Raw genomic sequence first — 27,838 nt, 5'->3', positions numbered from 1 at the left:
GCTCACATGTAGACACATTGAGAGTCTATTTTAATACTATACTCCTTAGAGTTTAAACACACCTGTTCTTGCCTTTACTGAAACTGCAACTCACTGAACACAGAAAATCATTTATCCAATTAACTCATTAGTCAAGTTGTTCCAAATTTCAATCATACTGGTTTCCAATTCAATCTATAATCGGAAAAAAATAAAATGAGAAGGTATGCATGAGTTTATTTGGTGGCAGAGCGAGGGGAAAAACCTGAGAACAGCAAATGCTCCTGTCGATCCTGAGTTAGGTTTTCGCTGAATTAGTTTTTCACTCCAGAGCAGTAAAAAATCAAAACAAAATAGAGAGCAGTTTGGTTTTATATTAAACTTGACTTAACTTAATCCTCTTTTTGACTACATGTCCATCTGGTCTCCTCAGCGGGTGGCCGATCCAACTTTAAACTCTTTGTCTACAGGCCCATAGGGAAGGGGGGGTGCGATGGACAAGCCTTAGAAGTCCGCTTATTGTGAAAAATGATATATTAAAATAAATAAATAAATAAATAAAAAAGGGAAATAGTATTTATGTACTTCAACTATTTACATTCAATATGGTCCTTTGGGTTGAAGGTCCACCATTTGTAGATTCGTGTGGTTTATTTTGGACCAAATTGTGTCATTCTAGGTTAATTTCAACGATGCATTCTACCTAATGTCCTTCATTGTCGAACCGTTCGAAGTGCCATTAGTATTCCCAGGCGCTACGAAAAAGGGAGGAGACTGGGTACTTGTTGGGCTCGGAAGCACCCAAGTAGGCTGGAGCTTTGGTGTAATTTGATTTCTTCCTGTTAATTAGAGCTTTTGGGTCTGCAGTGACTTTATCAGTTACTGGATAAATATGGCTCTAAAAATAAACGTAACTTATTTTCCGATAATAAAGTGAACATATGTAGAGAGATCCACTGCAAGCAGAAATCAAGTTCAAGTATACAAGAAATCGCTGCATGAAAAACTACTAAGAAAAATTCACCTGACATTTGTAGACTACAGACTGCAGACTAAGCAAATATATTGCTTAAAGTTAGTTAGTAAGTAGGTAAGCATGCAGGGCAGGTATTAGTAAGGAAGGAGGGAGGAAGGAAGGAAGTTAGTGTTTGGCTTTCAGTTGGTCACGTAAGTGAATTCTGCATTTTCAGCCAGCAAATTTCCCTAGTGTGTAATGTTTGCAAAAAAAGGCGTTGTCCTTTTTAAAAAAGTGGTTAAATTTTTGTCTCCTTATTGTCAGATATGGCCACTTTGATGGAAACACAAGAACAAATAACAAGTCTGCTGGAAGAAAAGAATGGTTTATCAGTTAACAACAGTCAAATGGAGTGCAAATTCACAGGTACATCTGCTAAGTAATGCCGACTACAATGCCTGCCTTGGGTTACTCTAACTGTAAAAAGGATTATGTAATAAACATTGCACAGGAAGGTATAGACAGTTCCTGAAGTCGTTTTAACTGTTTTAACCTTGTAGCCGAGTAACATACAACAACACACACAGACTATCAAACTCACAACAACAAGCAATTATTCGACTTATCGAAATAAAGACAAAGACTGGAGGCACGTTGAAACGTGGAGACCTATATCTTTGCTAAATGTAGATTATAAGATCGGTTCCAAAGCTCTAGCAAACAGGTTGGAAAAGGTTCTACCACACATTATTCACACAAGTCAATGCGCATTATGTTAAAGGCAGAACTATTTTCGACGCAATTAGGTCAATTAATGATGTCATGGAATATACCAAAATTTACAATATTCCCGGCTTAATGACCACTTTCGATTTTAATAAAGTTTTCGGTTCATTTAATTGGCAGTATCTTGTCAATAGACTAGAAACTTTAGATTTTCGTGATTGGTTTATCAGATGGGTCAAAGTTCTTTATTCTGATATCTCGAGCTGTGTTATGAATAATGGTTTTGCATCAGATCTTTTTGAAATCAAAGGTGGGGTGCGTCAAGGTGACCCATTGTCGCCTTACCTTTTTATTGTCGGGCTTGAAGTTCTTAATATCACAATATGCCAAAATAAAGAAATCGAAGATATCAAAGTGATGATCTTACCACTTAAAGCACAAAAAAATATGTGCATGAAAAATACTTGGATGACTATAACAGCACGTGGAAGGTGTTCCTAGATGATTATATAATTACCTTTTAGATTTTGGAAGCCCCATTTTACTGAAATGTAATTGTGATGTGAATTTTTCCCAAGTCACTTCCAAAGTTCTACACTCAGTATAAAGAATGTCTACATGAGTGGGCAAGTTACAAGGAAACGCTTATTTCCACTCCATCGAACGTGTTAAATGAAATTATTTGGAACAACAGGTACATTTGTATAGGTGGAAAGCCACTGTTTATAAATGAAATAGTTAATAAAGGTATAATCAAATTATCTGACCTGTTAGTATAAATGACACAGGTAAACTTAAGACTTGGGACGTATTACAAAGCAAAAATATAACAATATCTGAGTACTTTCTTCTTTATCTTATGAGCTTTTATGACACTATCCCGTTGGAATGGAAAACTATTTTAAAACAATAGTTACAAATTAAATGGTGCACGCTGATATGAACGATTCCAAAGATAATCCGATTTGAAGGAAGAAAATCACATTATGTTACAGGAGCATGGAACTTGTGTAAATAAGAGATTTAAATCAAGTGATTGTAAAAGTAGAATATTATCTCTTGTGATTTATACAATTAGAGAAAGGAACAGAAACTCTGAAAGTGTTTGTAAGGACAGACTGCTGAGTGATTCTGTAGGTTTCTTTGACCCACTCTCCAAGTTGAAGCTTGGTACGTTCCGTGACGTTCAAAAGAAGATAAAGTGTCAAAGGGGGGAAGGGGTGTCATTCTAAGAATAGAAATAAATCTTTTTGCTAGATTACTTGTTGTTGGCCAAAGCAGGCAAATGTATCTCTTCCATGATCACCGGCAATGTTGATTGCGCGCTAGTGAAAACCAACAAAGCGGCTCTGTCTAAACTTCTAGAGGGCTTCAGGGCTTGCCAGCTTGATCAAACAACAGCAGTCATCATCATCGCAATGGCAATGCTTGAGGAAGATACCAGAGAGATTCACCAACTTGGCAGGTATGATTTTCAAAAGAATACTGAAGCAGGAGGGGGAAGCAAGAAGAGTTGACTTTGTTGGAGATCAGTACTCAGACATCTCCATCAAGGACATTGAGATGGAAAGAAGAAGCAATACCCCTCATTTTACCGTCGCCATTACTAGCTCCCAGCAGTTCTGTCTACGTCATGCAGGGGAAGAGGAACTTGTCATGCAGTAGCAACAAAGTGCATCTTCTGAAGTTCCTTTCGGAGGAGTGGTCGAAGGAAGACTATGCTGAAAGGATCGGCAGCCGTGAAATGTACGCTACCCATGGCAACCACTGCAATAAGCTTAAGCTTCTCATCACAGATTGACATATGACAGTGACTGACGAAACAGAACTGTATACCAACCAGGAGGAAGCTGATATGGGGATATTCCTTCATGCGAAACACGCATCTTCAGATAAACAGATGTTGAAGTGCTAGCATATCACTGCCAATCGGCTATTCCTGCCAAACTGATCTTTATTAGTGGAAAAAGAAGTAGATCACACTTGATAAGCGTTCCCCGACTGTGCGAGAAGGGTATGGGTAGTCCTCCCTAGTTTGCATGCATTAAAAGGTTGTGACACTGAGTTTATTTGCAGGCAAGGGCAAAAAAAGGGCGTTTGAGCGAACAGGAGAGAGCCTTCCCCTGAGCGGGGAAGAGCATTACCAGCTACAAAGAAGTGGTTTGCAGGTTATACAACGATAATTAGTGCAAGCTGGTCAACTACCTATGTTACAAAATGTTTGCAATGGCAATAACGTGAAGTCTCACTTACTTCCGCCAACAAGCGCTGCCTTCCAATACCACCTTGTGCGAGCTATCAAGCTTTTCTCTGGAAGAAAGCCTAATTACAGCCAAGGATTGAGCAAGAAACAGGTGAGCCATGGATGGCAACTGAAGGAAGGATGCCTTGAGATCGTTTGGACAGACCTGGCAACAGCTTCACAGGCTGTGATGGAATTAGTTTTCTGTGGGTGCTGCCAAACAAGGCGATGTTCATGTGTTGGTAAAGACTTGCCTTGTACAGAACCTTGTACTTGCTCTGAAAATTGCATGAACAGTGCAACAGACCTTTAAGATGGAGATTACGATGTTCATGATGACGAGAGTGAATACGAGTAGATGAGCACTGCACTCAGGCTATGGCTAAAACATATGGCATAAACAGACTCGAGCTCGTGCATGTAGAAAAATCCCTTTGAAGGCAAATATTGGTGTTGCCTATTTCTTGTTGTTAGATACTGAAATTTGCAATCAGTTTGTTGTAATATCCTTTATTCTTTGCAACAGTTAAACTAAAAGTTATCAAGAACATGTATTTCTAAATAACAGAATAAAACACAATCATTAAGAGAGGCTCAGCTTAACTTATTTCAAAACTTGCTTATTCTTTTGCCCCTCTTGAGTGTTAAACCTTAGTTGTCTTTAATAAGTTTGGCCTTACATGCATTATGGTGTTGAAAGAGCAGAGCAGAGAGAGGTTTTATATATTACTAGAGTCGCCTTAAGAATTCATGTGAGCCCATTTACATCCACACTAATCATTTTGGGAAAAAGGGGCAATATATTCCTTACCTTATGTAAATTCATCAAATTTCCAACATGAAGGATCCTGCCGTGTGTTTGCTAAATGCATGATGGGACAAAAGCTTGAAATCCATTGTGGTACAAACTGACTAATGTGATTACAAGGGGAAAACACAAAAAGAATTATAATTTTGTGCTAACTGGGTTGTAATCATAGGAAACAGCATTTAAAATTAACATCAAAGAGCTCTTCGAGCCACGACTGTATTTTTTTGCCAAGTTTAAAAGTTTAGTTTTCATTCCTTGAAAATTTATGAGCAGCAGATGATTCAAACATTTCTTTGATGCACATGATAACAGATAAACAGCGGAATGGCTATTACATTGATATATGATATTTTCGTCTTACGTGATTAAGTATGTCTGAGTAGCACACTCGTGAGGTCGCGAGTTCGAGTCCCAGAGGAAATAGCTTTATTTCTTTTTTCCTTTTTTTTCTTTTTTTAACCCGTAGCACTAAAATGGTTTGTTTATTATATCGCTCCGTAGGTATGCATTGCAGAATAATTTACATGTAAGCCGTTAAGTAATAACGCTGTAAATAAATTTATTATATATATATAGCGAGAATTTTTAGCAATAAACCTTGCAAATAGAATTCTATATTTGCTATATTTCACATGTGAAAAAAGCGATATGTCCAATCAGCTTCGCGTATAGCTTTCTTCACATGTGAAAAATATAACCAATCAGCAGCTAGAGTACCAACGAGGTTGAGAAAGCGAGCGGTAAGTTTGCTGCCGACGGCAGTTTATGTTTTGAAAACATGGCTACACGTTTTGTTTCTTTACAAAACTTTGCCTTTTAAGAACGTAATGGAAATGCAAGCCAACAGAAACACGCTAAGCAAAACCTAAAGAATACAGCAGTGATAAAAATCACTCTTCACAGCAAAGTGAAGACAGGCGAAGGCGAAGTGTCGATATTTAAGTGAAAGCGAATTGAAGACAAGACTTTCATCGGAACTTACAACGCATCCGCATACTTTTTAAGGGTATTCAGGCACTCTTGGGTTCCTCTTGGTAAAGGAAATTGTATTTTTTTAACTGGATTTACGTCGTTATTATAGTTTAATTAACCGACTCCTTGTGTTGTCACAATTTGTTCAAAATTCGCCAGTTGATCATGATTCGCCAGTAGTTTATTCGCTTGTGGCGAAGTTTCCTCGATGCGATACGAATTAAGTTTATAAATGTAACGCAGTGTGTTCATTTAAATAAAGTTCTTGTCTAGGAGAGTTTTTCGCCAGTAATTTTTCTTTGTTATATAATTGAAATAGCGAATTCGCTTGTAAAGCTATGTGCATTTGTAGCTTTGTTTTCTCGCGCCGTTAACTGTTGTATGCTAAAGGTTATAAACTGGAAAAATCGGCGTAAAGTGCTCAATGGTTGAATTCTTGTTATATATATAATAAACAAAATTATTACAGCATAGAAAGTGCTTTGTACGGATTTTTATTCACTCGTTGCAAAACTTTGGAAAACTCACTCGTTCGCTACAAATCAGCTCGAAGAATATATAGATATATATTTTTACAAATCCAGCCTAACCACTGCCCTTATTTGTCTTCCATTTCGATGGAAGGAACCAAAGTATTCACTCTTTCTCATCATCATCCTCAGACAAATGAGACAAAGATAAACTGGAATCAGAGTCAGAGTCATACTCTTCGATAACTTCCTCTTCCTCTCCTTCAGTGACTTCCTCCACATTGCTTTCAAGGGGATCGTGTGGTAGGTTTAGCCCATATGCTGACATGGGCAATGTGCCAGCTGAAACTTTTGTTGTTTGCTGCCTAACAGTAAGCTGTCGAACACACTGTCAATGTTCACTCGCCCATTCCCTCATCTTTGCAATGTTCACCTTGTCCATGGGCACTACTGGGATTGGAGTTAATTTTGCAATAGCAGACAGATCTATTGCGAGCTCTGGAACTGGATAGTAGGATCTTCGGTGGGTGTAGTATTTAACAGACCAGTTTGTTAGTCGCTTGATAGATTCTCTCATACCCTTTCCAAACTCTCGGCAATAGTCTAGCAAACTTGGTGCTGGGTGTTTCTTCTTTGTGGTTGTGTGAAGGTTCTCTATCACCAAAGTCAACAGAGACTGTAGGTTGATCTCGTTTGCAGCATCTGGACTCATGAATTCTGATAGTTTTAAAAGACGGCTAATGCTGCTTAAAATAAGTAAAATAAGCACACAAGATTTCAAAACAAAAAGCACACAAGATTTCATGGTCTTGCTGGCTACTGTACCCTCTGGTCCATTGGTGATTCTTTCTGAGCCAATCTGCAATTGTACATCTGAGACACATCTTTTGAGGAACCTTGTAACACCCTGTAGACAGGTTTGCACATCCACAAGGGTGGAATCCATACCTGTCTGGCCTCGCAAATGAATTCCAAAGTTACAAAATAGGTCCCCAAGGTGTGTTTGGAATTCAACCGTACCGTCCAAAGGGGTTACAATCTTGACAAGAAACATTTCTTTCTTTTTTAGATCACAATAAACTTGTTATTCTCAAAAAATATTCATTTCTTTTTATCAATTTCAAACTTTTATTGGTCGCCTTTGCTCTATATACGCTTAAAAATCACATGCTTTTATACCCTTGTCAGTTAATATTTTGTAATTCATACGCTTACGATAGCAAAAAAAGTCTTTTATACGCTAAGCAGTTAACCCCATTGACACCCTCATGATGGACCGACCGACCGACCGACCGACCAACAAGTGACACTGCGTCAGCTACTAAACTCCTGAATAAATTAAGTCGTAAAAATAGTGGCAATGGAATATGTTCATTGTTTCCATGGCAACAGGTGTAAAAGGCTGGTCACAAAATCATGAAAAGTGTGAAATGTGACAAAATACTAATTTTTAGTATATTTGTAAAAGAGCACAGTTTCTTTGCCTTGTTGCTCACTGTTTTTGTTGTCTTTGTTTCTTCAGCTGAAACTTCTTTCGGTTTCGGTTTTCCGTGGTCATGCAAGTATAGAACAAATCGACTGATGATGCCACTGTTGGCAGTGTCGATATTTTTTTGAATTCGTGTACTCCTTTGCTTCGTGATCAAAAAGCAAACAATTGAAGCATTGTTTATTCCGTTCTAAACTGCTTCTTCCTTGAGCTGTATCTTGTACCTGAAGCCCCATGATGCTGAATAATGCTCGTTTTGACAATAGGCTCATTTACATGTTCATTTGATTTTGAAGCTCCCACCTTGCTGGCTTCCTGCGCTTATCGCGTTTAGCATAACTCCTCAATTTTCCACTCAGAATCCTTAGAGTTCCTGAGTATCTGCAATTGAATCTCAGGTGGCAACTTCACATTATAACTTAAGTCGAGTGGTGCCAAATGAACACAAATTTGAACACAAATTTGATCGTAGATGTATCAAAGACTAGCTGGGTGATCATTAGAACACGGCGAAACCTTGAGATTTAGCTGATCCATATGTGTGCTGAAAATTTGTTGAGGAGGCCAGAGACGTCCTAGTAACAATTTGATTGCTGCATCATAGTTTGCTTTGGTTAAGATAGGACCCTGAATAGCTCGAGCGGAGGGAGAATTGAGATACCGGTAATTGAACTTTAATACGGAGGTTGGAAATCCCTTGTTTACGATATGTACCGCTGATTGAAATGAATCCCAGAATGTATTCCACTTGGTTACATCTTATCTAAACTTCGGAAGGTACAGCTTCGGAAATCTAGGGACTGCATTTTGATTCACTGACTGTGCATGCTGCCATTTGAGGCGATCCCACGTGTTGCTGAGTTGGCATGTTTACTTGTTCTCATTCTTGATTTTTCATTTCAGACGAATAATCGAGGCAGTAAATTCTTCTGACTCTTCAATTTCTTTATCAATCTTTTGTAACTTTGCATAAAGATAATATTTCTTGGTCCATTTTGCTCAGCGACTCGTTTTCCATCCAAGAGTTGTCTCATAACACTGAGCCATTCGTAATCCTTGTCTTTGCCTTGAAATAATTCGGTTAATTCTTGATCCAGTTTCGATTTATATTGTTGGTGTCCTTCAAGTATAACTCATGGTATCCGTTCGATTTTTCCAAAGTCACTTTGTTCAATGTCAGGTCGTTCCACAAAATAGATATAGATATAGATATAGAGCCATTCATTTAAAAGGTCATTTCCTTTAAAAGATGAATATCCAAGAGGATTTGGTGTATCGGCAGTATTGCCTACTACCGGCACTCAAACACATTTAAAAAGTATTTAAATATCCTATTTACACGGGTGCCATGCGGTTCTCTTTATACAATGTATCTATATCACTTGTGTACTTACCGCGATTCACTATCTAAATTACCCTGTCCTGCTCCCGCGGCCATCTGGCCTCGTAGCTCAGTCGGTAGAGTGTCAGTAGATCTAATCCGGAGGTCTTGGGTTCAAATCCCATCGGGGTCAAGAATTTTCTTTGCCCCTTGGGAAATATTTAATAAGAAATAGTTAGGTTAAATTTTAAAGTAGTGAAAATGCTCCAGTTTGCGTCATTGTTTTCCCCTCTGCTTTCGCAACTGAATGCTGCTTACTTGATCGATCAAAATAGTAAACTGATAAGAAAATAAGACGTCTGTTCTACAGTAAGAAAACATATTTTCCGCTGGAGCACTTACAAACTAAGGTACGATAAAGCTGTTTTAATAGAGACATAGAAATTAAACACTTGGGAGACGCGGTGGCCTAATGGTTAGCGTGCTCGCCTCCCAGTCGAACGGCCCGGGTTCGAGGCCTGGCCAGGGCACTGCGTTGTGTTCTTGGGAAAGACACTTTACTCTCACAGTGCCTCTCTCCACCCAGGTGTATAAATGGCTACCGGCGAATTTACTGCTGGGGGGTAACCCTGCGATGGACAAGCATCCCATCCAGGGGGGAGTAGCAATACTCCTAGTCGCTTAATGCTACGGAAACCGGGATAAGCTCCGGCCTGTATGGGCCACTAGGCTCGAAGCAGACTTTACCTTTACCTTTTAATCAAACGCGGCCGACGCATTTCATTCCCCAGGTCACAGTCATTCCAAAAAATATGTTGTCAATGTATTGGCTTTCAATGTATTGTCAGTATTTGATTTCTCGGGTGTTTTTGACTTCGATTTTCTCTTTTTGGGAGGCATTGCGATCAAAAAAACGGCCCCATGTTGGGCGCCATTTAGTAGACACAACTGGACATGTTAATAGTAAATGTCCAATCGACAATACAAGAATTTCCCACATGTCGGGTTACTTGATGGTGCAATAAAGATCATGTGACTACGATATTCAAATACATTAATATATTTACACTAGTTATGAAAATGTCCACAACACATCTTTAACTTTGAAAAAGGGTAGAAAATAACGCAATAGGAATTAAATTATTTTGGTACTCGATTTTTGTCCAACCAAAATTAATATTAGCCAATGTCCTGATGGATTCCGTCTTAATTGTTAACTACTAATCTATTTTTCAGAGAGGTATATATTAAAATTTGACAAGACAATACAAAGTCAGGCTCCTGACAAAGTTTATTTTCTGATCAGCTCTAAAAGCCCAGCTACAGAATGCAACCAATCAGACACTGTGTCTCCAGAATGACAAGAAAAAAGCAGCTGTAAAACCTCAGAGGGATCCTGAGTTCATAAGGTCAGTAAATCGTGATAAAGTGATCCCTTACCTTAGCTTGTAGATATAGCATATAGTAACTTAAAAGCAAGTGACCTTAAATGATCCACAGTGATAGGTAAAAATGATCTAATCAAAGGCCCTTTGGGCAGCCTCCGTGTCACTTTCAAATGATGAAGGAACTAAAAGCAATCTCGCTTAACAAGAGCGTCTTTAATACTGTATTTTTCAAGAAATTTGCCAAAGTTGCGTTCCATTGTAGCGTGACATCAGATATACGATATTGTATTGTTCCTTTTTTTACTGCACAAGAGTATTTTGCTTTTGCGTTTTACATGGCGATTTCTTGTTAAGTTAAACTTGATTTCTGTTCACTGTCCTTTTGGTAATACGCGTGAAACAGAAAACAGAGTAGTGAGACATCTGATATATGATAGAAAAAGGTCAATCAGTTTTGTAATATTTACACCAGCCATTTGTATTAAAAGAAAGTAGAAATTTCTGTTTGCAAGATCGGGCGTGTTTAAAACACGAAATGGCGAAACGGCGAAACGGCGAAATGGCGAAATGTTAAGATAAATACACGTAAATAATATAGTTTGGTTTCCTTTTGAACTTCAAGGTAGTTCTGTTTACATGTCTAGACTGAATTATTTCAAGGGAACATTTCAATGTTCTGGCCCAGAAATATAATGAATACTTCTCACTTATCACAACGCCAAATTGAACGTATTGCTGAAAGGTCGCAGCACACCAGGATATTTTTTTCATTTAGTACTTGCCAAGTTGCCTATCAGTATCTGCACTGCACTACAGAGCTTACATTGTATCGAAGGACTGATATAGACATCGAACGTTACTCCGTTTCTGTACAAAGAACGTTTGCCACTGATATCGTGTATGAACTTTACCCGGAACTTTATCGCAAAGTAGGTTTGGTTTTGTTAATCCATTTCTTTTGAATGTTGGAGCTCAAAGCATTACTTCTTAGCCGAGACTCGGTGGTAAATACGAGATAAACAAATCATTTTCTTCCAATGTCTAAACGAAATGCCGACATCTGATCTCGATCAAGAATGTCCTAGGCGTATCAAACAGCGCCCTGTTAACAGGGAGAGACTGGAATCCAAATTACCCATAGGTTCGTGTTAGGTTCGTGACGGGTCTACGTGACGGAGAATTTGTAATTGCAGTTTCTTTTATTTTTCGGGACTTATCTACAAGGATGAATTCGGCAACATATGAAAATTCCAGTACAATGGTAATATCGTATAACTTCGGCTTTTATCTTCAGTATCATTTCGCCATTTCGCCGTTTCGCCATTTCGCCATTTCGTGTTTTAAACACGCCCTGCAAGATCTACATGTATTACAACTCGTTAAATATAATCTGGCTCATTTTTCCATTGTAAATTTTACGCTTAGATATTTTGGCATAATTTTCAGTCACATCTTGAATTTTCATAGTTTAGGTAGCTTATTTAATCATTGCAATTTTTTAAACTTAAATAATAAAAATTATTAAGCATAATTTTAGTTAGATATTATTACTGTTTTAAGATATTCACAAGCAAAGAGCGACCTAGTGAAAGTATTGTGAATAGGGCCTTTAATTATTATTATAATTTTTATTATTATCATCATCGTCATCATCATTATTATTATTAATTAATTAATATCAATTATTCCTGTAAAGGGGGTTGGGGTTGGGAAGAACCTGACTGTGCATTCTAGGTAAAATGTGGAATATTTTAATGTGACTTTCATATGAAGATCACCAAGCTTCATAGAGTAGCGTAATAGTATAGTAGACTCGAATCAAGTATAGTAGAGTAGAGCAAAGTAGAGTATAGTACAGTAGAGTACAGTTGAGTCGAGTAGAATAGAGACGAGAACAGTCACATAAGCTTATATAAACGTACAGTAGCGTGGCGGAGACGAATAAAGAAGTGTTGGGAGTAGAGACCAGTCCAGTCGAGAATCATTAAGTCAGAGACGACTAGAATATTGTTAGTAGAGTAGAGTAGAACAGAGTGTAATCTAGTAGAGACAAGTCCAGTCAAGTAGCGTACGTAGATGCGGGAGTAGCCTGCGAACAGGCTCCCGAGCGGGGCCTGAGGGAGAGTAACCCCACTCGCTTCGCTCGCGGAAATCCCACTCGGGAGCCGGTTCGCAGGCTACAGGAGTAGAGTACATGATAGTAAAGCAGATTCAAGTGGTGTCCAGATGAGTAGGGTACAACAGTTGGGTATTCACGTATTGCGTCGAGTTGAAAAAAGTTGTGATGGTGTAGTAGAGTTGAGTCAAGTTGAGAAAAGTTGGTAATATGTGGTATATTTGACTTGAGAGATAAGAGTAGAAAGTTTACTTGAGATGATAAGAGTAAAGATGTGATGTTAGCAGTTGCGTAGAGTTGAGAAAACCTATTATCATGTGGTAGGGTTCAATCGAGAGGTTGAAAAGAGTTGTGATGGTCTAATAGACTTTGTGGTTGAGAGTGAATCGAGAATAGGTGAGTACTTACAGATCAACCGGAATGTTACTAAAAGAGGACTAATAACGTACAGAATAACTTAATGTAAAGACAGTCGAGCTAGTCGAGATACAGAAAAAACTCCACCAAAATTTTCTATCCAATTTCGTGCCAGGTATAAAGCGCCATAGCTCGCACAGCTCCGCTCTGCTAATCGCTCTGCCATTGTTGTAATTCCCTCGCCGCACATAATTAGGTCGTTACTTAGGAAACCGCTTAGTTCAGCGTCTTTGTCATTTCTCATTCGCTCTCGGTTAATAAAGTGTTCTTCGTGTACGGAGTTTCGTCCCAACTTACTGGCGTGGTGGCAGCGCTACGGTTCCAAAGAACCCACAAAGGACGTCTAAGTGTTCCTGCTCGATGTTGGTCGTCTCTCCGAACAGCCAAGCCTAATTTTCATAACCGAAGACATGACTTCCCACAGAGCGCCGAAGCAATGGTCGCTTACTTCGAAAGAAACTATCACTTCGATCGAAGCTTGGGAGAACAACTTAAAATTCATTCTGTCTCTTGATTCAAACTTTGCCGGCTTCCTTACCGATGGCTCGTCGTGGGGAAAGAAAACGAATGCTTCTCCTCTTCGTGGTTTCACCAACGATCCTGAAACTGTTCCCGCGGCGCAAAGAAGGACTGCCGCTCAAAAAACAGCTCATTTGGAAATGATGCTTGGCCAAGTCGCTTACTACGCTCCAATCATTTCTAGGAACTCTACTGTGAAAAATTCCACCTCCATTAACGGAGTTTGGCAAACAATCCGCCAACATTATGGTTTACAGTCAACCGGTTCCCGCTTCTTAGACCTCGCGTTTATTTCATTGAAGCCCGAACAACGTCCAGAGGATCTATTCCAGTGCCTAATGGCCTTTGTCGAGGATAATCTCGTCACAAAATCTAGCGGAATCACTCACCATGGCGAGCTAGCTAATTCCGATGAAGAACTTTCTCCTTCTCTCGAGAATTTTGTTGTTTTGACCTGGCTTCGTTTGCTCCTTCCCAGTCTCCCTCGGCTCGTCAAACAACGTTATGGTACTGAACTGCGAAGCAGAACTCTAGCTTCTGTTAAGCCTGAGATTTCTCAAGCTCTCGACTCTTTGCTAGATGAACTCCATACCAGTGATGAGTCAAAGGTCCTACGCTCTGCCCCGCCGATGGAACACTGCCCTCTCAGCACTTCTCGCCGCAAACCTCCGCCTAAACCACGAGCCGTTAGGTCTTGTCCTCTTTGCCAACAAGCTGGTCGTCCGGATTTCAATTCTCACTTCCTCGATCAGCAATTGCAAGGTTTTTGCCTGAACCTGACCGCCATTTCATGTCTTGGGTTCGCCAAGTAGCTGGTCTTGACAGTGACGAAAACACTTATCATGACTACAGCTTCGACCAGATGGTCTCTCCAGTCTTTCAAGATTTTTCCAGTAACGTGCAGAGCTACCCTTCTGGCGTACCCTTCCTGTATGTCTCACTATTGACACCGGCGCTGAGACAAACATGATGAGAGCTTCTCTCGCTAAGCATATTGGTGCAAGGATCTTTAAAAGCTCCCAGTCCGCTCTGCAAGCTGACGGTCGTACTCCACTGTCTGTGGTTGGTGAAACGCGCCTTCCTTTGGTTCGCCATGGTAGATCCCTCGAACTAGAAGCCCTCGTCGTCGAAGACCTTGATGTAGATATACTTGCTGGGACTCCCTTCATGGCTTCCAACGACATCGCTGTTCGTCCTGCCAAACGTGAGATCATTATTGCTGGAACTGATGTGTCATCGTTTGGTTGTCCTCAAAGTCCCCAAAACCATCATGCCGTCAGAGCCTGCTATCTCATTCGTGCTCCAAGCGTGAACTCCACGATCTGGCCGGGTGAATTCCTTGAAGTTGATGCTCCTCCGGAGTTGCTTAAAGATTCTTTTCTTGCCATAGAACCCTGTGCAGACTCTGTCTCTTCTGGTCACCTCAAATATACTCACGCATGGCCCCATCCTGACATTGTCCAAACCGTCGGTGGTAAGCTGAGACTCCTTAACGACACTGAGGATCCCTTACTTATTCGCAAGAATAACCATTTCTGCCAGGCACACCTAACCGCTTCTGATCCAGTTCCGGAGCCCTCTTTGATAAGACGTGACGAACCTTTCGCCCAGCCCCGTGAATGTATTGTCATCCCTCGCTCAGTCATAGATGGCTTCCTGTCTGCCTTGCATGTGAAGCTCAACCATCCTTCCCGCCACCAAATGAAACTGGTTTCACAGCGTTACTTCTTCGCGTTAGATTTGGACAAGGCCCTGGATCGGTGCTCCCAGTGTTGCCACTTGTGCTCTTCCCTGAAAAAGGTTCCTTCCAGTCTTGTCGAGCAGTCTACCTCTGATCCCCCAGATGGCATCGGCATTTCCTTCGCCGCAGACATCATAAAGCGCTAACGCCAGCTGATACTCGTCGTTCGTGAAACTGCGTCGTCTTTTACTGCTGCGTGCCTACTGGATGATGAACGCCGCAAGTCTATTCGCTCCGGCCTTCTCCGACTGTGCCTTGAGATGCGTCCTTTGGCCGCCCCTCCTTCTGTAATAAGAGTTGATCCCGCTCCAGGCTTCGCTTCCCTGTCAAACGATGCTACTCTCCGACAGTATGGCTTTGTTGTAGAGGTTGGTCGGATTAAAAATCCTAACAAGAATCCCGTCGCAGAGAAATGTGTAGCTGAACTCGGTGATAAGCTTCTTCGCATCTGCCCTGAAGGTGGTCCTGTTTCCCTACTTTCTTTGGCTGTGGCGACTGCCAATCTCAATACTCGTATCCGTAACAGAGGATTGTCTGCCCGGGAACGTGATCAGTTCACTAACTCACAGATACCTTTGTCTGATTTTCTTCTACTTCAGCAACAACATTCCTCACACCTTAGAAACCACCCTGCTAGTGAGAGATCTAAAGCTCCTGGCTGCAGTCCCCGCACAACCTCGCCTGTGCAAGTAGGCGATCTGGTTTACATTACTTCTGATGCTTCGAAGACCCGTGCTCGTGATCGGTATCTCGTGGTTTCCATTGAGGCTTGTGGTGCAATGTCCGGAAGTTCGTTGGCTCCCAGTTACGTTCCACCTCCTACCGCATTAAACTGTCGGAGTGTTATCGTGTTCCTGACCAAGCGGTACCCCCGTCCGAATTGTCACGTCGTTTCAGCGCGGATCCTTCCCTTGATGGCCTCGACGTAGAACCCAGTGATCCTGTGAGTGTTGACGAGGAGCTAACTCCTGCACCTGCCTCTCAAAGTCCTTGTCCGGTTCCTTCGGTAGTCCCTGAAGAGCTTTCCGCTCCACCAGATGCTCAAGCTGATACTTGTCCAATTCCTCCGTTGGTTCCTGAAGAGCCTGCCATATCTGAATCGTCTACAGTTGGTCCCCTCTTGGAGCGCCAAGAGCCTGGTAACCCATTCCTGTGTCCTGACGACATTGTACCTTCCGCCTCTGAGCCATCCGCAAATTCTGGGCCTCGCCGGTCTAGCCGTTCTACCCGCCGCCCAGCTTACCTTCAAGACTATGTGACTTAGTTAATCCCATCTTATAGACTTGTAGTTATGTTAATCTGTGTTACTTCGCTCGTGCTTGGAACACTGCGTTCATTCAGCATTCATGACTGTTTATTTGCTATCTTGCCTGTAATTAAACTTTGCTTTGCCATTCTCTTGTTATTTTGCTCATGTAAGCAGAAGGAAGAAGAAGTCACGCCATAGCTCGCATAGCTCCGCTCTGCTAATCGCTCTGCCATTGTTGTAATTCCCTCGCCGCGCATAATTAGGTCATTACTTAGGAAACCGCTTAGTTCAGCGTCTTTGTCATTTCTCGTTCGCTCTCGGTTAATAAAGTGTTCTTCGTGTACGGAGTTTCGTCCCAACTTACTGGCGAAGATTCAGAAAAATGGCGACAAGAAATGATGAAAGCATGCCCAACATTTCGCTTCTGGGACATGATCCTGAGAACAGAAATAGTTGTCTTGGCGTTTATTCGATCGCACAGAGAGCGAGACTTTACTCTGTACATAGAGTGTCTTGAAGAACTTAATTATGTTCTTATTCTTTGCTTTGGACCACGTCAACTACAGTCGCTGGGTTAGCGTCCATCTACGAGATATGCAATCATTGCCTGACAAAATGAGGGACCTTTTCAGCAAGTTCTGGGTCATTCAGAAGACATCTACGAGATTTTCAGCCATCCCAATAGACCAAGCACACGAACAAGAAAACGCCAACGTCAAGGGCAGCGGAGGAGTCGTGGGGCTGACAGAAAACCCGACAGCATTGAGCAGATGGCTAATTTCTGGCCCAGAAATGGCAAGGCTTGTCACACAGTTTGATGAGCAATACATGCCACAACCAAATCGAGAGGATACAAGTCACCACGAAGAAGGTCTGTCACAGCAGGTGAAGTTCCAGCAACAAGTTATCAACCTTGCCAATCAAATTAACAGATGCGGCAATCCGTTTGACGAGAAATGCCAAGAACTTATTGTCCTAAATACCAGGGAGTGTGCAGCAGACAATGTTGCCTCATCAATGTGCACTGTTGAAGAAGTAGGAAAACGACAATTTGAAACGTTCAAGAAAGAAGTTCTGGACGAAAGAACAAAACCAATCAGCGCCACCATTAAAAAAAAAATTAATTGCCGTTATTTAGCACAACGAAGCACAAAGTTCGTTCGTCAACAAATAAAATCAAAGCAATGCAGAATGACGTCGGACTGTTCAGTCGCCTGTATATAAGTACCCAGCAGCGTGAAGGAGACCTTGACGAATTCTTCGCCCACGAGAATCATGCCTATCCCCCTTCTTTATCTGATCTTGGAAGGCTTCGTTTGGGTGATAAGTCGAACTTGCTAAAGATGTTGCAAGATACAGGGACAAAACCAGATGATTGCAGGTTAGAGTGTAGAATCTTTGATGGTGGCGCGCTGATTCACTTTCTTAGCCCAAAGAATGCAACACTGTTGTTTTCAGAATATTCACACCAAATCTTTTTGCCATTTCTGAAGAGGGAATTTTCAACTGTCAAACGAGTGGATGTAGTATGGGATCGATATCTGTCAGATAGCCTGAAGAACTGCACAAGGGAGAAGCGTGGGCCAGGTGTTCGGGTAAAAGTTGGTCCCCAGGCTAGAGTGCCAAAGAATTGGAATGCCTTTCTTCGAGATTCCACCAACAAAGATGAGTTGTTGAACTTTCTATGTCTTCTATCAGAAGAAGTGGATCATGTCGAATAGGATTCCCCGAAGAAAATGTATATCACAAAAGGCACTTCTGTAATTGCCAAGAGTGGTGCCAAGCCAATGTTGGACTGCACTTATGAAGAGGCGGACACGAGAGTTATAGTTCATTGGCTTCACGCTCTTGAATACGGGCAGAGTAAAATCGAAATTCGAACAGTTGACACAGATATTGTTGTTTTACTGATCGGTCAATTCTTTTACGTGCAAGACAAGTATCCTCTTGTTGACATATGGGTGGCCTTTGGAGTTGGCAAGCATTTTCAGAACATCCATGTCAATTCTGTCTGTGGGAAATTAGGTAAAGAGCTATCACAGTCCTTTCCTGCATTTCACGCCTTTTCGAGCTGTGATACAACTTCATCTTTCTGCGGAAAGGGCAAGAAAACAGCTCTGCAAACATGGCGATCCTTTCCTGAGGCCACGGAAGCTTTTCTTTACATGCAACAAAACCCGTTCGTTGCAATTGACCATTCTTCACCACATTTCCAGACGCTAGAAAGACTAACAGTGCTGATGTACGACAAGAAAAGCAATTTGCATTTTGTAAATGCCGCTCGGAGGGAGCTGTTCTCCAAGAAGAGAAGGGCTATTGAAAAAATCCCCCCCACACAAGCAAGTACTGTAGGGGAAATCGCTTGTTTCCAAGTATATTTTTAAAGCGACTTATTACTCAACCGGATTACATTTATCTTGCAGAATGCTTTGTTATTGCATGTTCAAAGAGCTGCATACCAGACCGGGGTTTGGGCAACGTGTACAGAGACCCGACCTAACATTCCTTCACCAGCAGCCTGGGGATGATAATGGAACGAGGAGAGCTGGGAGCCAGTGTGGGCCACAATTCCAGAGGCGGCCAAAACTTGCAAGCAGCTTATTAAATGTGCATGTAAACTAAAATGCTCCTCAAGGTGTAGCTGCCACCGAGCGAGCCTGTCTTGTACGGAATTGTGTTCATGTAAATGTACAGAATGAAGGGCTGTGAGCATAAATTAGCACATAGGATACCAGCCTGATACAAATAATTATTATTCAAGTTTGATGCAAGTGCATCTAGGAATTGAAATTTTAAAGAGCAGGAACAATGCTTCAATCGTAATATTTTTAATGTCGTAAGTTTTAAAGCTCAGTGTAATTAAGCAAAACACTCAGCGTGTGCATGGCTGATGGGTATATATACTTTTTTTGTTAGCCTCGGTTTCACGTTTTTCATTCAAGAATGCACCAATGTACAGCAATAATTTCTTATAACATTTGTTTGCAATAAATGAGATTGCTTAAAGCATTACCTTAAACGCAATTTACTCGATAACACTGCAAACCCTGGCAACTGTCTGGCCAAATGTTAATAAATGACGTACAGATATGTGATCGATTTCTATACTAAAAAAATAACCCTTTCTTGTGATCCATAGACCCTTTGCATAAATGGCGTCCGCATTTGAATAACAATACAGATACATCCTTAGCCTCACGTTCACGTAAAAAATCCTTTGTTAAAAAACATCCACACGAGGCTAAGGATGTACATAGTATTGTTATTTAAATTTGGGCGCCATTTATGCAAAGGGTCTGAGCATGGGATTTTCTTAAAGCTTAATCTTAAAGCACTAAGTGTGCCAAATTTGGTGCTTTTGTCCGGTCTGTAACAATGATTTCGCTAACCTACCTGACTATTAAGGTACTCAGGACTAGTTCCTTGAAAAGTTCACATAAGCAAACTAGTCGTAGGTACTTGTTCCCTCTGTTTGCTAAACCTAATATTTAAAGGCCAAATGAACAGAAATTTCAAAATGCCATTTTAACCAACCAAACGCTAAAACTATCCATTATTGACTAGAATTAAGAAAAATTTTTGCTTTCCGAGCCTTAAAGCATGAATTACAGCAAAAATACGAAGATTTCCGAAGGCTTCGCGAAAACGTTTTTGAATGACTGTGCACCGAAATGGAAGGAATGGAACGAGTTTTTGACGTCATAATTGGTGTTTTTGAAGACGACCGCAGACCGATTCCGCAGACTGCACCGACGGCAACGTCAACGACAACGTCTGGTGGAAAATGAATTTATATTTTACTTGAGAATCTCACAACTTTTCGGACGTATTCTGCCTATTAAATTATCGCTTTAAGAACTAGCTACCGCTGAACTGATTCAAAGAGAGCGTTCAACCCCAAACAGAAAAACCAAAAATTAGCCGTCGTGGCTGATGTTGTCCAAAATACGCAGAATTTCGTCATTTCATGTTGTTGTTCGGCAGAGAACGGCTTTGAAGTGTACCAAGATTCAAAACGCACATGCAGATAATTCTGCTCATTAACGTTAAATGCTAATGAGAAAGAACATAGAGATTCCTGACTTGTTTTCATACCAGCGTGCAATCTACCTATGTCTCACATGATATGCAAAACGACAGCAAACAAAATTTTAACGCTATTTTTGAGCTTTAGCTATTTTATTTAAAAAAATGCGCGTCTCTGAACAACAATCAACTAAAAATGGCCGAACAGAACGAAATAACTGCTTAAAATGTCACTAAACACATTATTTAAATTCTAAGGTGCGTTCTGCGGAATCGGTCTGCGGTCGTCTTCAAAAACACCAATTATGACGTCACATGTTTTTATTTCCGACAATTTTTCCGAGCACTCTACGATTATGAAGGCCTAAAAAAGGCAATTTTCAACTTGCAATATCTAGACAGTGCGATGCAATGTCCGATTACTTTGAAACTTCGGAATATGTTTATTTGGCTCTTAATAAATACATGGGCAAAAAATAAAAAAAATCGAAATTTCTGTTCATTTGTTCAATAACGTGTATGAGTTGTAGCACAGGTACCCCAAGCTCTATGGGAGAACTAGACTGTGTGACCTTTGTTCACCGTTATGTGAGTGTTGCAATTTGAGTGTCACGGCGACTGTTGCATAACATCAAAATTATAAGGATTTGTATGGAAAAAAAACTATTCCTACTTCATTCAAAAATGCAAACCAGTTTTCAATAAAAAAAAATCCCTACCTGAACTTATCAGTCTGTTGACCTGTCTCCTGTGTGTTTTTGGAGCGAGTTAGCGCGATTCCAGTTCCTTTGCTTTTCTCTCCATTATATCATGGAGAGAAAAGTGGAAATACCACTTAAGGCCTTTCGTTTTCGTTTTTTTTTTTCTTGCTTTTCCTTTTTCTTCTTTTCTTATTTTACTGCAGTTGTTAGTTGGACTTTCACTGGGCTTGCTTGCAGTTCAAAACTTTCTGAGAAAGAGCCAGCTAAACAGGAAATATTTGCCAGTGAGGAGTCAAGGGTGGCTGAGGCAAATCTCCTACGAGTTTATCACTCAAATTTCTGAGCATTTTTGTGGGTTTTTCAAGCTCAATTGACCCAATCACTCTTATCTAGGCATCATTGGAAAGACCTTTTGCTCCCGCACAGATTGAGTATAAATGATGCCTTTTTTGATCAGAGATGATGACGACACAAAAACAACAAAGAAAAACTTTCGTCACGGCCAAACATTAACTTGTATGAGCATGAGTTGTCTCTCGGAATTGTTACAGGGACAAGTCGCAGGGACTTATTTAGGAATTTTGTATTTTAGCCTAATGTGACATGGTTTTCCCTGTGGTAGCATTCTTTTCAACTCCGTGGCGCCTAGTTAAGACCGCAAATTAGTTAAATTAGACTTTGAGGCATCAAAGCGGTTCATGTGAAATAATGAGTTTTATTATTGAAAGCAAAACAATTACTATTGTCACCATGCAAACGAACAAAAGTACAATATCATGTTGCAATTGTAAAAGAAAAGTGTAGGGAACACATGGGAAAGAACACAACTGGTGTTTAAATGTCTGACTGCAGAAAGTAAAATGAAGCAAATGTACATGAAACGTATAAAACATCAGACTTTTAATTGATTGGCTCCATTAATTGCATTCTGCACTATCATTTGAGTCTCTGAGTTTGTTGTTTTTGCAAACACAGTAACATCAATAGTAATTGCTTTGTTTTCAAAAATTAACCAGTTATAATACTGATTATGTAGAAATAAGAAAGTTATTGATTCTGTCTTAGAAACCAAAAGGGCTAAGACAGCATATTTTTGTTGTCCTTGATCAGGATATATGCCCAACACTATGACGGTATGCTAGTGTGATGAATTCCGAACGCTTTTTGTTTCAAACCCACACACAAAGTCCTTGGCCTACCCCTGTAAGATCCACCCTTTGAAATTGCAACATGGGGCCAAAACGTGAATCCCTCCCCCTGTTTTACCCTTTCACATGTATGTTCAGTCTCCCAACTGAGTAATTATAATATAATTTACAATTTTTAATCTTGTATCACTTTAAGACTTTCTGATCAACTAGATGACACGAAGAATAACACCATGGAAGGGATTTGTGAAGCACTGGCTGATGAACTAAAAGAGGTTCAACAGATTCATTTAAAAATCCAGCTTAAAAAACGAAAACAGCAGCAACAAGGAAGACATCAGCCAAAGGCAAATCAGGTACATTTACACAACATGTATATGAAACACATAAAATCCACGTCACATTTCTTGGGACACTTGCTTTTTTTACACTACATGTAGAAGCAGGGGAGGGGGGGGGGGAATTGCAATTACCCCACCCAATCCCCATAACAATGATGTGTTCCTTGAAAGAGGGTTCTTCATTTCTGAGAATTCGACACGTTACAGTTGTTAAAGTGAGTGTCCCAAGAAATTAAATTATGGCACGGATTGTAGCTAGCGCAACATGCAGATTAATTTTCTCAATCAATTTTGACAGGCCAGGGAATTCTTTTGAATTCATGCAACAGAAATTCTGATAGTGCCAAATAGTGCTTTATGTTCTCTAACCAACATATCAAAAGCCCACCAAAATCTATATGGAGGAAAAGAGTTAATTCACTACTAATTCACACAACCGGCTTTTCTTGTTCATCTTGAAAAATGATTTTTTTCATCTTCTCTAAGATTAAACCAAGAGTTAGAGAGATTAGATGAAATGAGTCTGGAAGCGATTTCGTTCACCTTGCCAACACGAAAGTCATGGGGCTGTTGCACAACAGGATAGAGACTTTGCGTTTCATCTTCACAAGGAGGCCTAAATGAATTATGTTTGCCGAAGACATGTTTAATAACAATGGAGCAAAAAATCTCTAATTCAAATATAAGAGAAAAGTCATTCTGAAATCGAACAGCTCTCCACGGTCGTCTCAAACGGAAATAGTCAAGCTGTTTACAAACTTATCAGAAGACACGACACGCAAGATATTGAGATGTGTATTTTGGTAATAAATTTTTTCGTAAGCTTTCCCCCGAAGGTAAAACATTAAGCCAAAACAGTAGGTGGTTTACCATTTAAAAGATTCTGTTTTTTGTCAACTAAATCACAATGTATCAAATAAGTTGTGGGAGAATTTAATATTTTTATAAAAGTTATGTGTCCCAAATGTGAAACTCTATTGATTCCTACTGTAGTAGTAAAATTATTTTCTTAAACTGAGCATTTGTGATTACAAGCTGATCATGACAAGTGGTTTATTAATATCTGTTGGCAATTTTTTAATTTACTACTCGCCAACCTTTCTAGAGTGTAATGACCAACTAAAAAGGGCACATCGACCGGCTTTTCATGTTCATCTTGAAAATGATTTTTCTGTCTTCTCTAAGATTAAACCAAGAGTTAGAGAGATTAGATGAAATGAGCCTGCTATAGCTCGTTTTAGGAATGGGATAATCAAAATTCACTGTGTGTGGATTTTCTGTTGTGGCGACAGTGACAACAACCATTTTTATTATCTTTTAAAAAAACAAATGTTGAAAGTAAAATGGCCTTGCGTGTTCCGAGAGCTGATGACATATCTCAATCAATTTACCTTTATTCAAAATCAAGAGATTTTATGAAGTAGGCAAAATCTCCAGGAGCTGCTACAATATCTGAGGCGGCAAAAGACAACGGGCATGGAAACCTTTTTTGCAAAATATCCAAACGCAGTCCGAACAAAATTTGTTACACAGGTTGAGTTCGCATTCAATTATACAGCAATGCAGACATTTATTATAAGGATAGGCCAGGCAAGATTATTTGATAGATGTTTTTTGCTCGGACAGCAAATATTGAATTGAAGCAATCTTCAGGCAGCTTTCCACAACAGCTGACACCAAGCAGAAGAAAAGGCTCATCTTTGCCTATTCCAGTGATTGGCTTTCACGAAGCCGTACCGAGTTTGAAAAAATATTTAACAACGAAATTAATATTAACATGACACCAGACCAATATTTCACAATGAAATTCAGAGAGATATTTCAAAAGACAAAACTGACTCGTCATTCAGGGAAAGAGTCCAAAAAGTGGCTAGCGGGTCCTAATATGAGCTACTAGCTGCAGCAGCTTAACTTTGCTGTCTGGTGTGCCACAACAGGGTGTGGTATTAGTCGCAAGATTTTCGATAAAGATCACTCATCTCTGAGTTTGCTGCCTGACGTGCGTAAGGCGAATATGAGTTGGGTGGAATTCAGATCATAAGCACGTTGACACATTCATACATACATTCTTTATTCAAGACGCAAAATTACAAGTAAGAACAAAAAGAAAAAAAGGCATCTAGAAAAGGAAGTTACGAGGTTATCCCTGTATAAAAACTCCCTAAAATAATACAAAAATACAGAAAATATATAAAAACTTAAGTCCTTAATTAAAAATTTAGGTATTACTTAAGCTTTGATTTAAAATGCTAGAGGTTATCAGCCTCCACTACGTCTCTTGGTAAATTATTCCATAACTTAGCTATTCTAATAAAAAAAGAATGTTTGTAGCAATTGAGTCTGGCAGGTTTGATATAGAGTTTGTACGAATGATTATATTCTCGTACACTTTGTTGTGGCGAATTCGAAAAAGTCTTCAAATTTCAGATGATAAAAACCAAAAACAATCTTATAACATTCAACTAGAGATAAATATATTCTACGGTCAGTTAGAGTAGGCCATTTAAGCAGCTGACATCGGTCTTCATATGACATCTCCCCTTTCCGTTGATTAAGAACAAGTCTCGATGCTCTTCTCTGTACACTCTCTAAAGCATGAATCAGATGTCCTTTGCAAGGTCTGCCTGAAGAAGCTGTGTATCTATAAAAGGTTCAACTAATTCTCTGTCTTAGTGTCGTCTGCATAGAGTTTAATAGTAAATGATACACATCCGGTTATGTCATTGATGTATAATAGAAATAATAAAGGCCCACGGATGGTCCCTTGTGGTGTACCCGAGGTGACAGACGACCAATCAGAGCAAGTTCCTCTGACGACTACACATTGTTTGCGGCCAGTAAGAAAGTGTCTGAGCTAGTTATACTTTTTTAGTTTTAAGAGTAGCCGCTCATGGGGTACACTGTCAAAAGCTTTGGCTAGGTAACTTTGCCTGGCAACCCACTTTGCCAGGCAACCCAACTTCTACAACAAGTGCAGCGTGGCTTCATACAAAAGAATATGCGCTGAGTTCGGTGTCCACCCATCAAGCGATTTTCGTTTCTCAAGAGGGGCAAACCACGGTCTTCGAAGCGTTTACATTGTATTGTAGTTTTGAGTTGATTTGTGTGTTAATTACTGTTTTGACATTTATACGTACACAACAAATTACCAAAAAACTATGGCACTAAGAAAGCACAACAGTGCCGTTTTTAGTGCAGAATGCACTATTGTGATGGTTTGGTGGGTTGGCGTCTGCTAAACCCCTAAACCACTAAGCCGCTAACGCGGTGTAAACTTTAAATCACCAATTAATTAATTAATATCAATTAATTAATTATTCCTTGTGGAGGGGATGGGAGTGGGGAGCACCTGACCGTACCCCTAGGTTAAACCTGGAGCACATCTACGTTACTTTCATATGAAGATCTCAAACGTATATATTTGTTTCAGAAAACCCTTTGCTCTCCTTGTGGTCTACTCAACGTAATTTACACCAAACGCATGCGCATATTTGTCTACGTTGTTTTCTGGAACTATCGTGAAAATCGCTTGTATTGCGTGTTTGCGGTAGGCTTCCTGCAGACTTCTTGGCGCCAAGTAAAAACCGCAAATTAATTAAATTAGATTTTGAGACTTTCACAGCGCTTTCGTAATTAGGTATGCAAAAACTTGCACCGGGATTTTCGGCGTGAACACCTGATAATCGGGAAACAAATATCCTAGCTGTACTGCGTTTTAAAAAATCTGTCGAAAAATATGTTTTTTGATTAGATTTGTTTCTTTAGTTTTTAAGCATCGTCTTTCGTGCAGTCTAAACCGTAACTTAATTAAATTAAACAAATGTCATCGATGCCGCCGTAAAACAAACAAAAAACGAAAGTTTCATGTTATCGCATTTTCAAGGAAGACAAAAGTATTTTGTTACAAACGAACAAAAGTGTCGTGTTACGTTTGCAAAGATTAGCTTAAGGAACAGCTGGGAAAAAATACAAGTAGCCTGTGAACAGTTTTTCCGAAAGTAAAATAAAGCAAATAAACACGAACATATATAAAACATCATACTTTCAATTGTTCCATATTGCATTCTGCACTTACCAAATCATCAAGATTTTTAATTTATTATATATTAGCCTTAAGTAAATGAGGAAATTAATTTTCCTGATGTATTTTTTTTCTGGATTTACGATCTGTTGCTTGGTGGACATAAAGTTTCTGTTGCAATTTGTAATTCCAGAAAACACAATTTTAACTCCAGGAAACACAAACAAGCGGCCATTTTGAAATGATACAAATACTCGCGGAAACACTTTGTGTTAAAGAATAATGCGTGTCCTGGGTCTAATTTACGTTACCTCATTATTAAAGGTTTTGGTCACTTCCAGTACACTTAAAAGGGGAAAGCCATAAGGGAAGCGATGGCTTGTACTTTCAGAAAACTTCAATGGGTGTTCATGCAAACATTCTATTAGACCTGCTAGATCCCACACCAATGAAACCGTAAACGTAAAAAAAAATGACTTATCTCTCTCTTTTCGACTTTTACACAAATGTGAAAAGTGCATCCACTTATTCAGATCTCCAAAGGTAGAAATAATAGCTACATCTTGACTATGGAAGAACCAGTGTATGCAATTAAAGTTAAGTTGCCTTTTTTTATTTGCTTGATAACCACTGCATCTGTACTTCGATCGATTTGTTTTTCCCAAGAATTCTACGAGTTTGGATGGTATACAATATGGAATACTCAAACAACAGCGATTTCTTATCTGCAGTTATTTAACGTATTTTTAAGATACGAAAACCACAATAAACTTGTAGGCTGTATAGGCACTTTTATCATTCGAGAATTCGTACAGTTTGTAGATGTTGCATTGTTCTTTTTTGGCGATCATTTTCGGACTCTTAAAAGATCTAGGTTTATTAAAAGAGCAAAACTATTCAGCAATGTTAGACGGATATTGTTTCTCGTCCGCGATAACTGATGGCACCATATGCGCAAGCGTTATACACTAGTCAGGGGATAAACAAGTGTACAACGGGATGTCGACGGACGGAACGAGTTAAATAGACCTTGCTTCCCAGAACACGGAAATGGCTTTGCCATTTTTATCGACTATTTTGCTTGTTTACAAGCAAAATGGAAAGATATAGTGGGGAAGCTTGTCACTCTCTCACCGAATCCGCACATAGTTGTTAACTCTTAAGGGACTGTTTTAATTTCTCAAGGGAATATTTTTATTTCTTAAG

General features: G+C 39.8%; 1 protein-coding gene across 3 annotated transcripts in view; it reads left to right on the top strand.

Annotated features, from left to right (window-relative positions):
* The window catches only part of LOC144639678 (coiled-coil domain-containing protein 172-like), a 95,997-nt gene that overhangs the window by 62,221 nt on the left and 5,938 nt on the right, over positions 1-27,838 (top strand). The window contains exons 5-8 of one of the 3 annotated variants that reach the window (XM_078498966.1): positions 1,259-1,360; positions 10,272-10,374; positions 22,467-22,626; positions 23,098-23,561. In XM_078498966.1, the coding sequence (XP_078355092.1) occupies positions 1,259-1,360; positions 10,272-10,374; positions 22,467-22,626; positions 23,098-23,127 (395 nt within the window). In that variant the 3' untranslated portion in view covers positions 23,128-23,561. Of the gene's footprint in view, positions 1-1,258; positions 1,361-10,271; positions 10,375-22,466; positions 22,627-23,097; positions 23,562-27,838 lie in introns of those variants that run through there. The other 2 variants (XM_078498962.1, XM_078498973.1) reach the window with 2 other exon arrangements.

The sequence above is a fragment of the Oculina patagonica genome, chromosome 2 (genome assembly GCF_052425735.1).
Source record: "Oculina patagonica isolate OP01 chromosome 2, crgOcupat, whole genome shotgun sequence".
NCBI classification, from domain to species: Eukaryota; Metazoa; Cnidaria; class Anthozoa; order Scleractinia; family Oculinidae; genus Oculina; species Oculina patagonica.
This window is presented reverse-complemented; position numbering and strand designations above follow the sequence as displayed.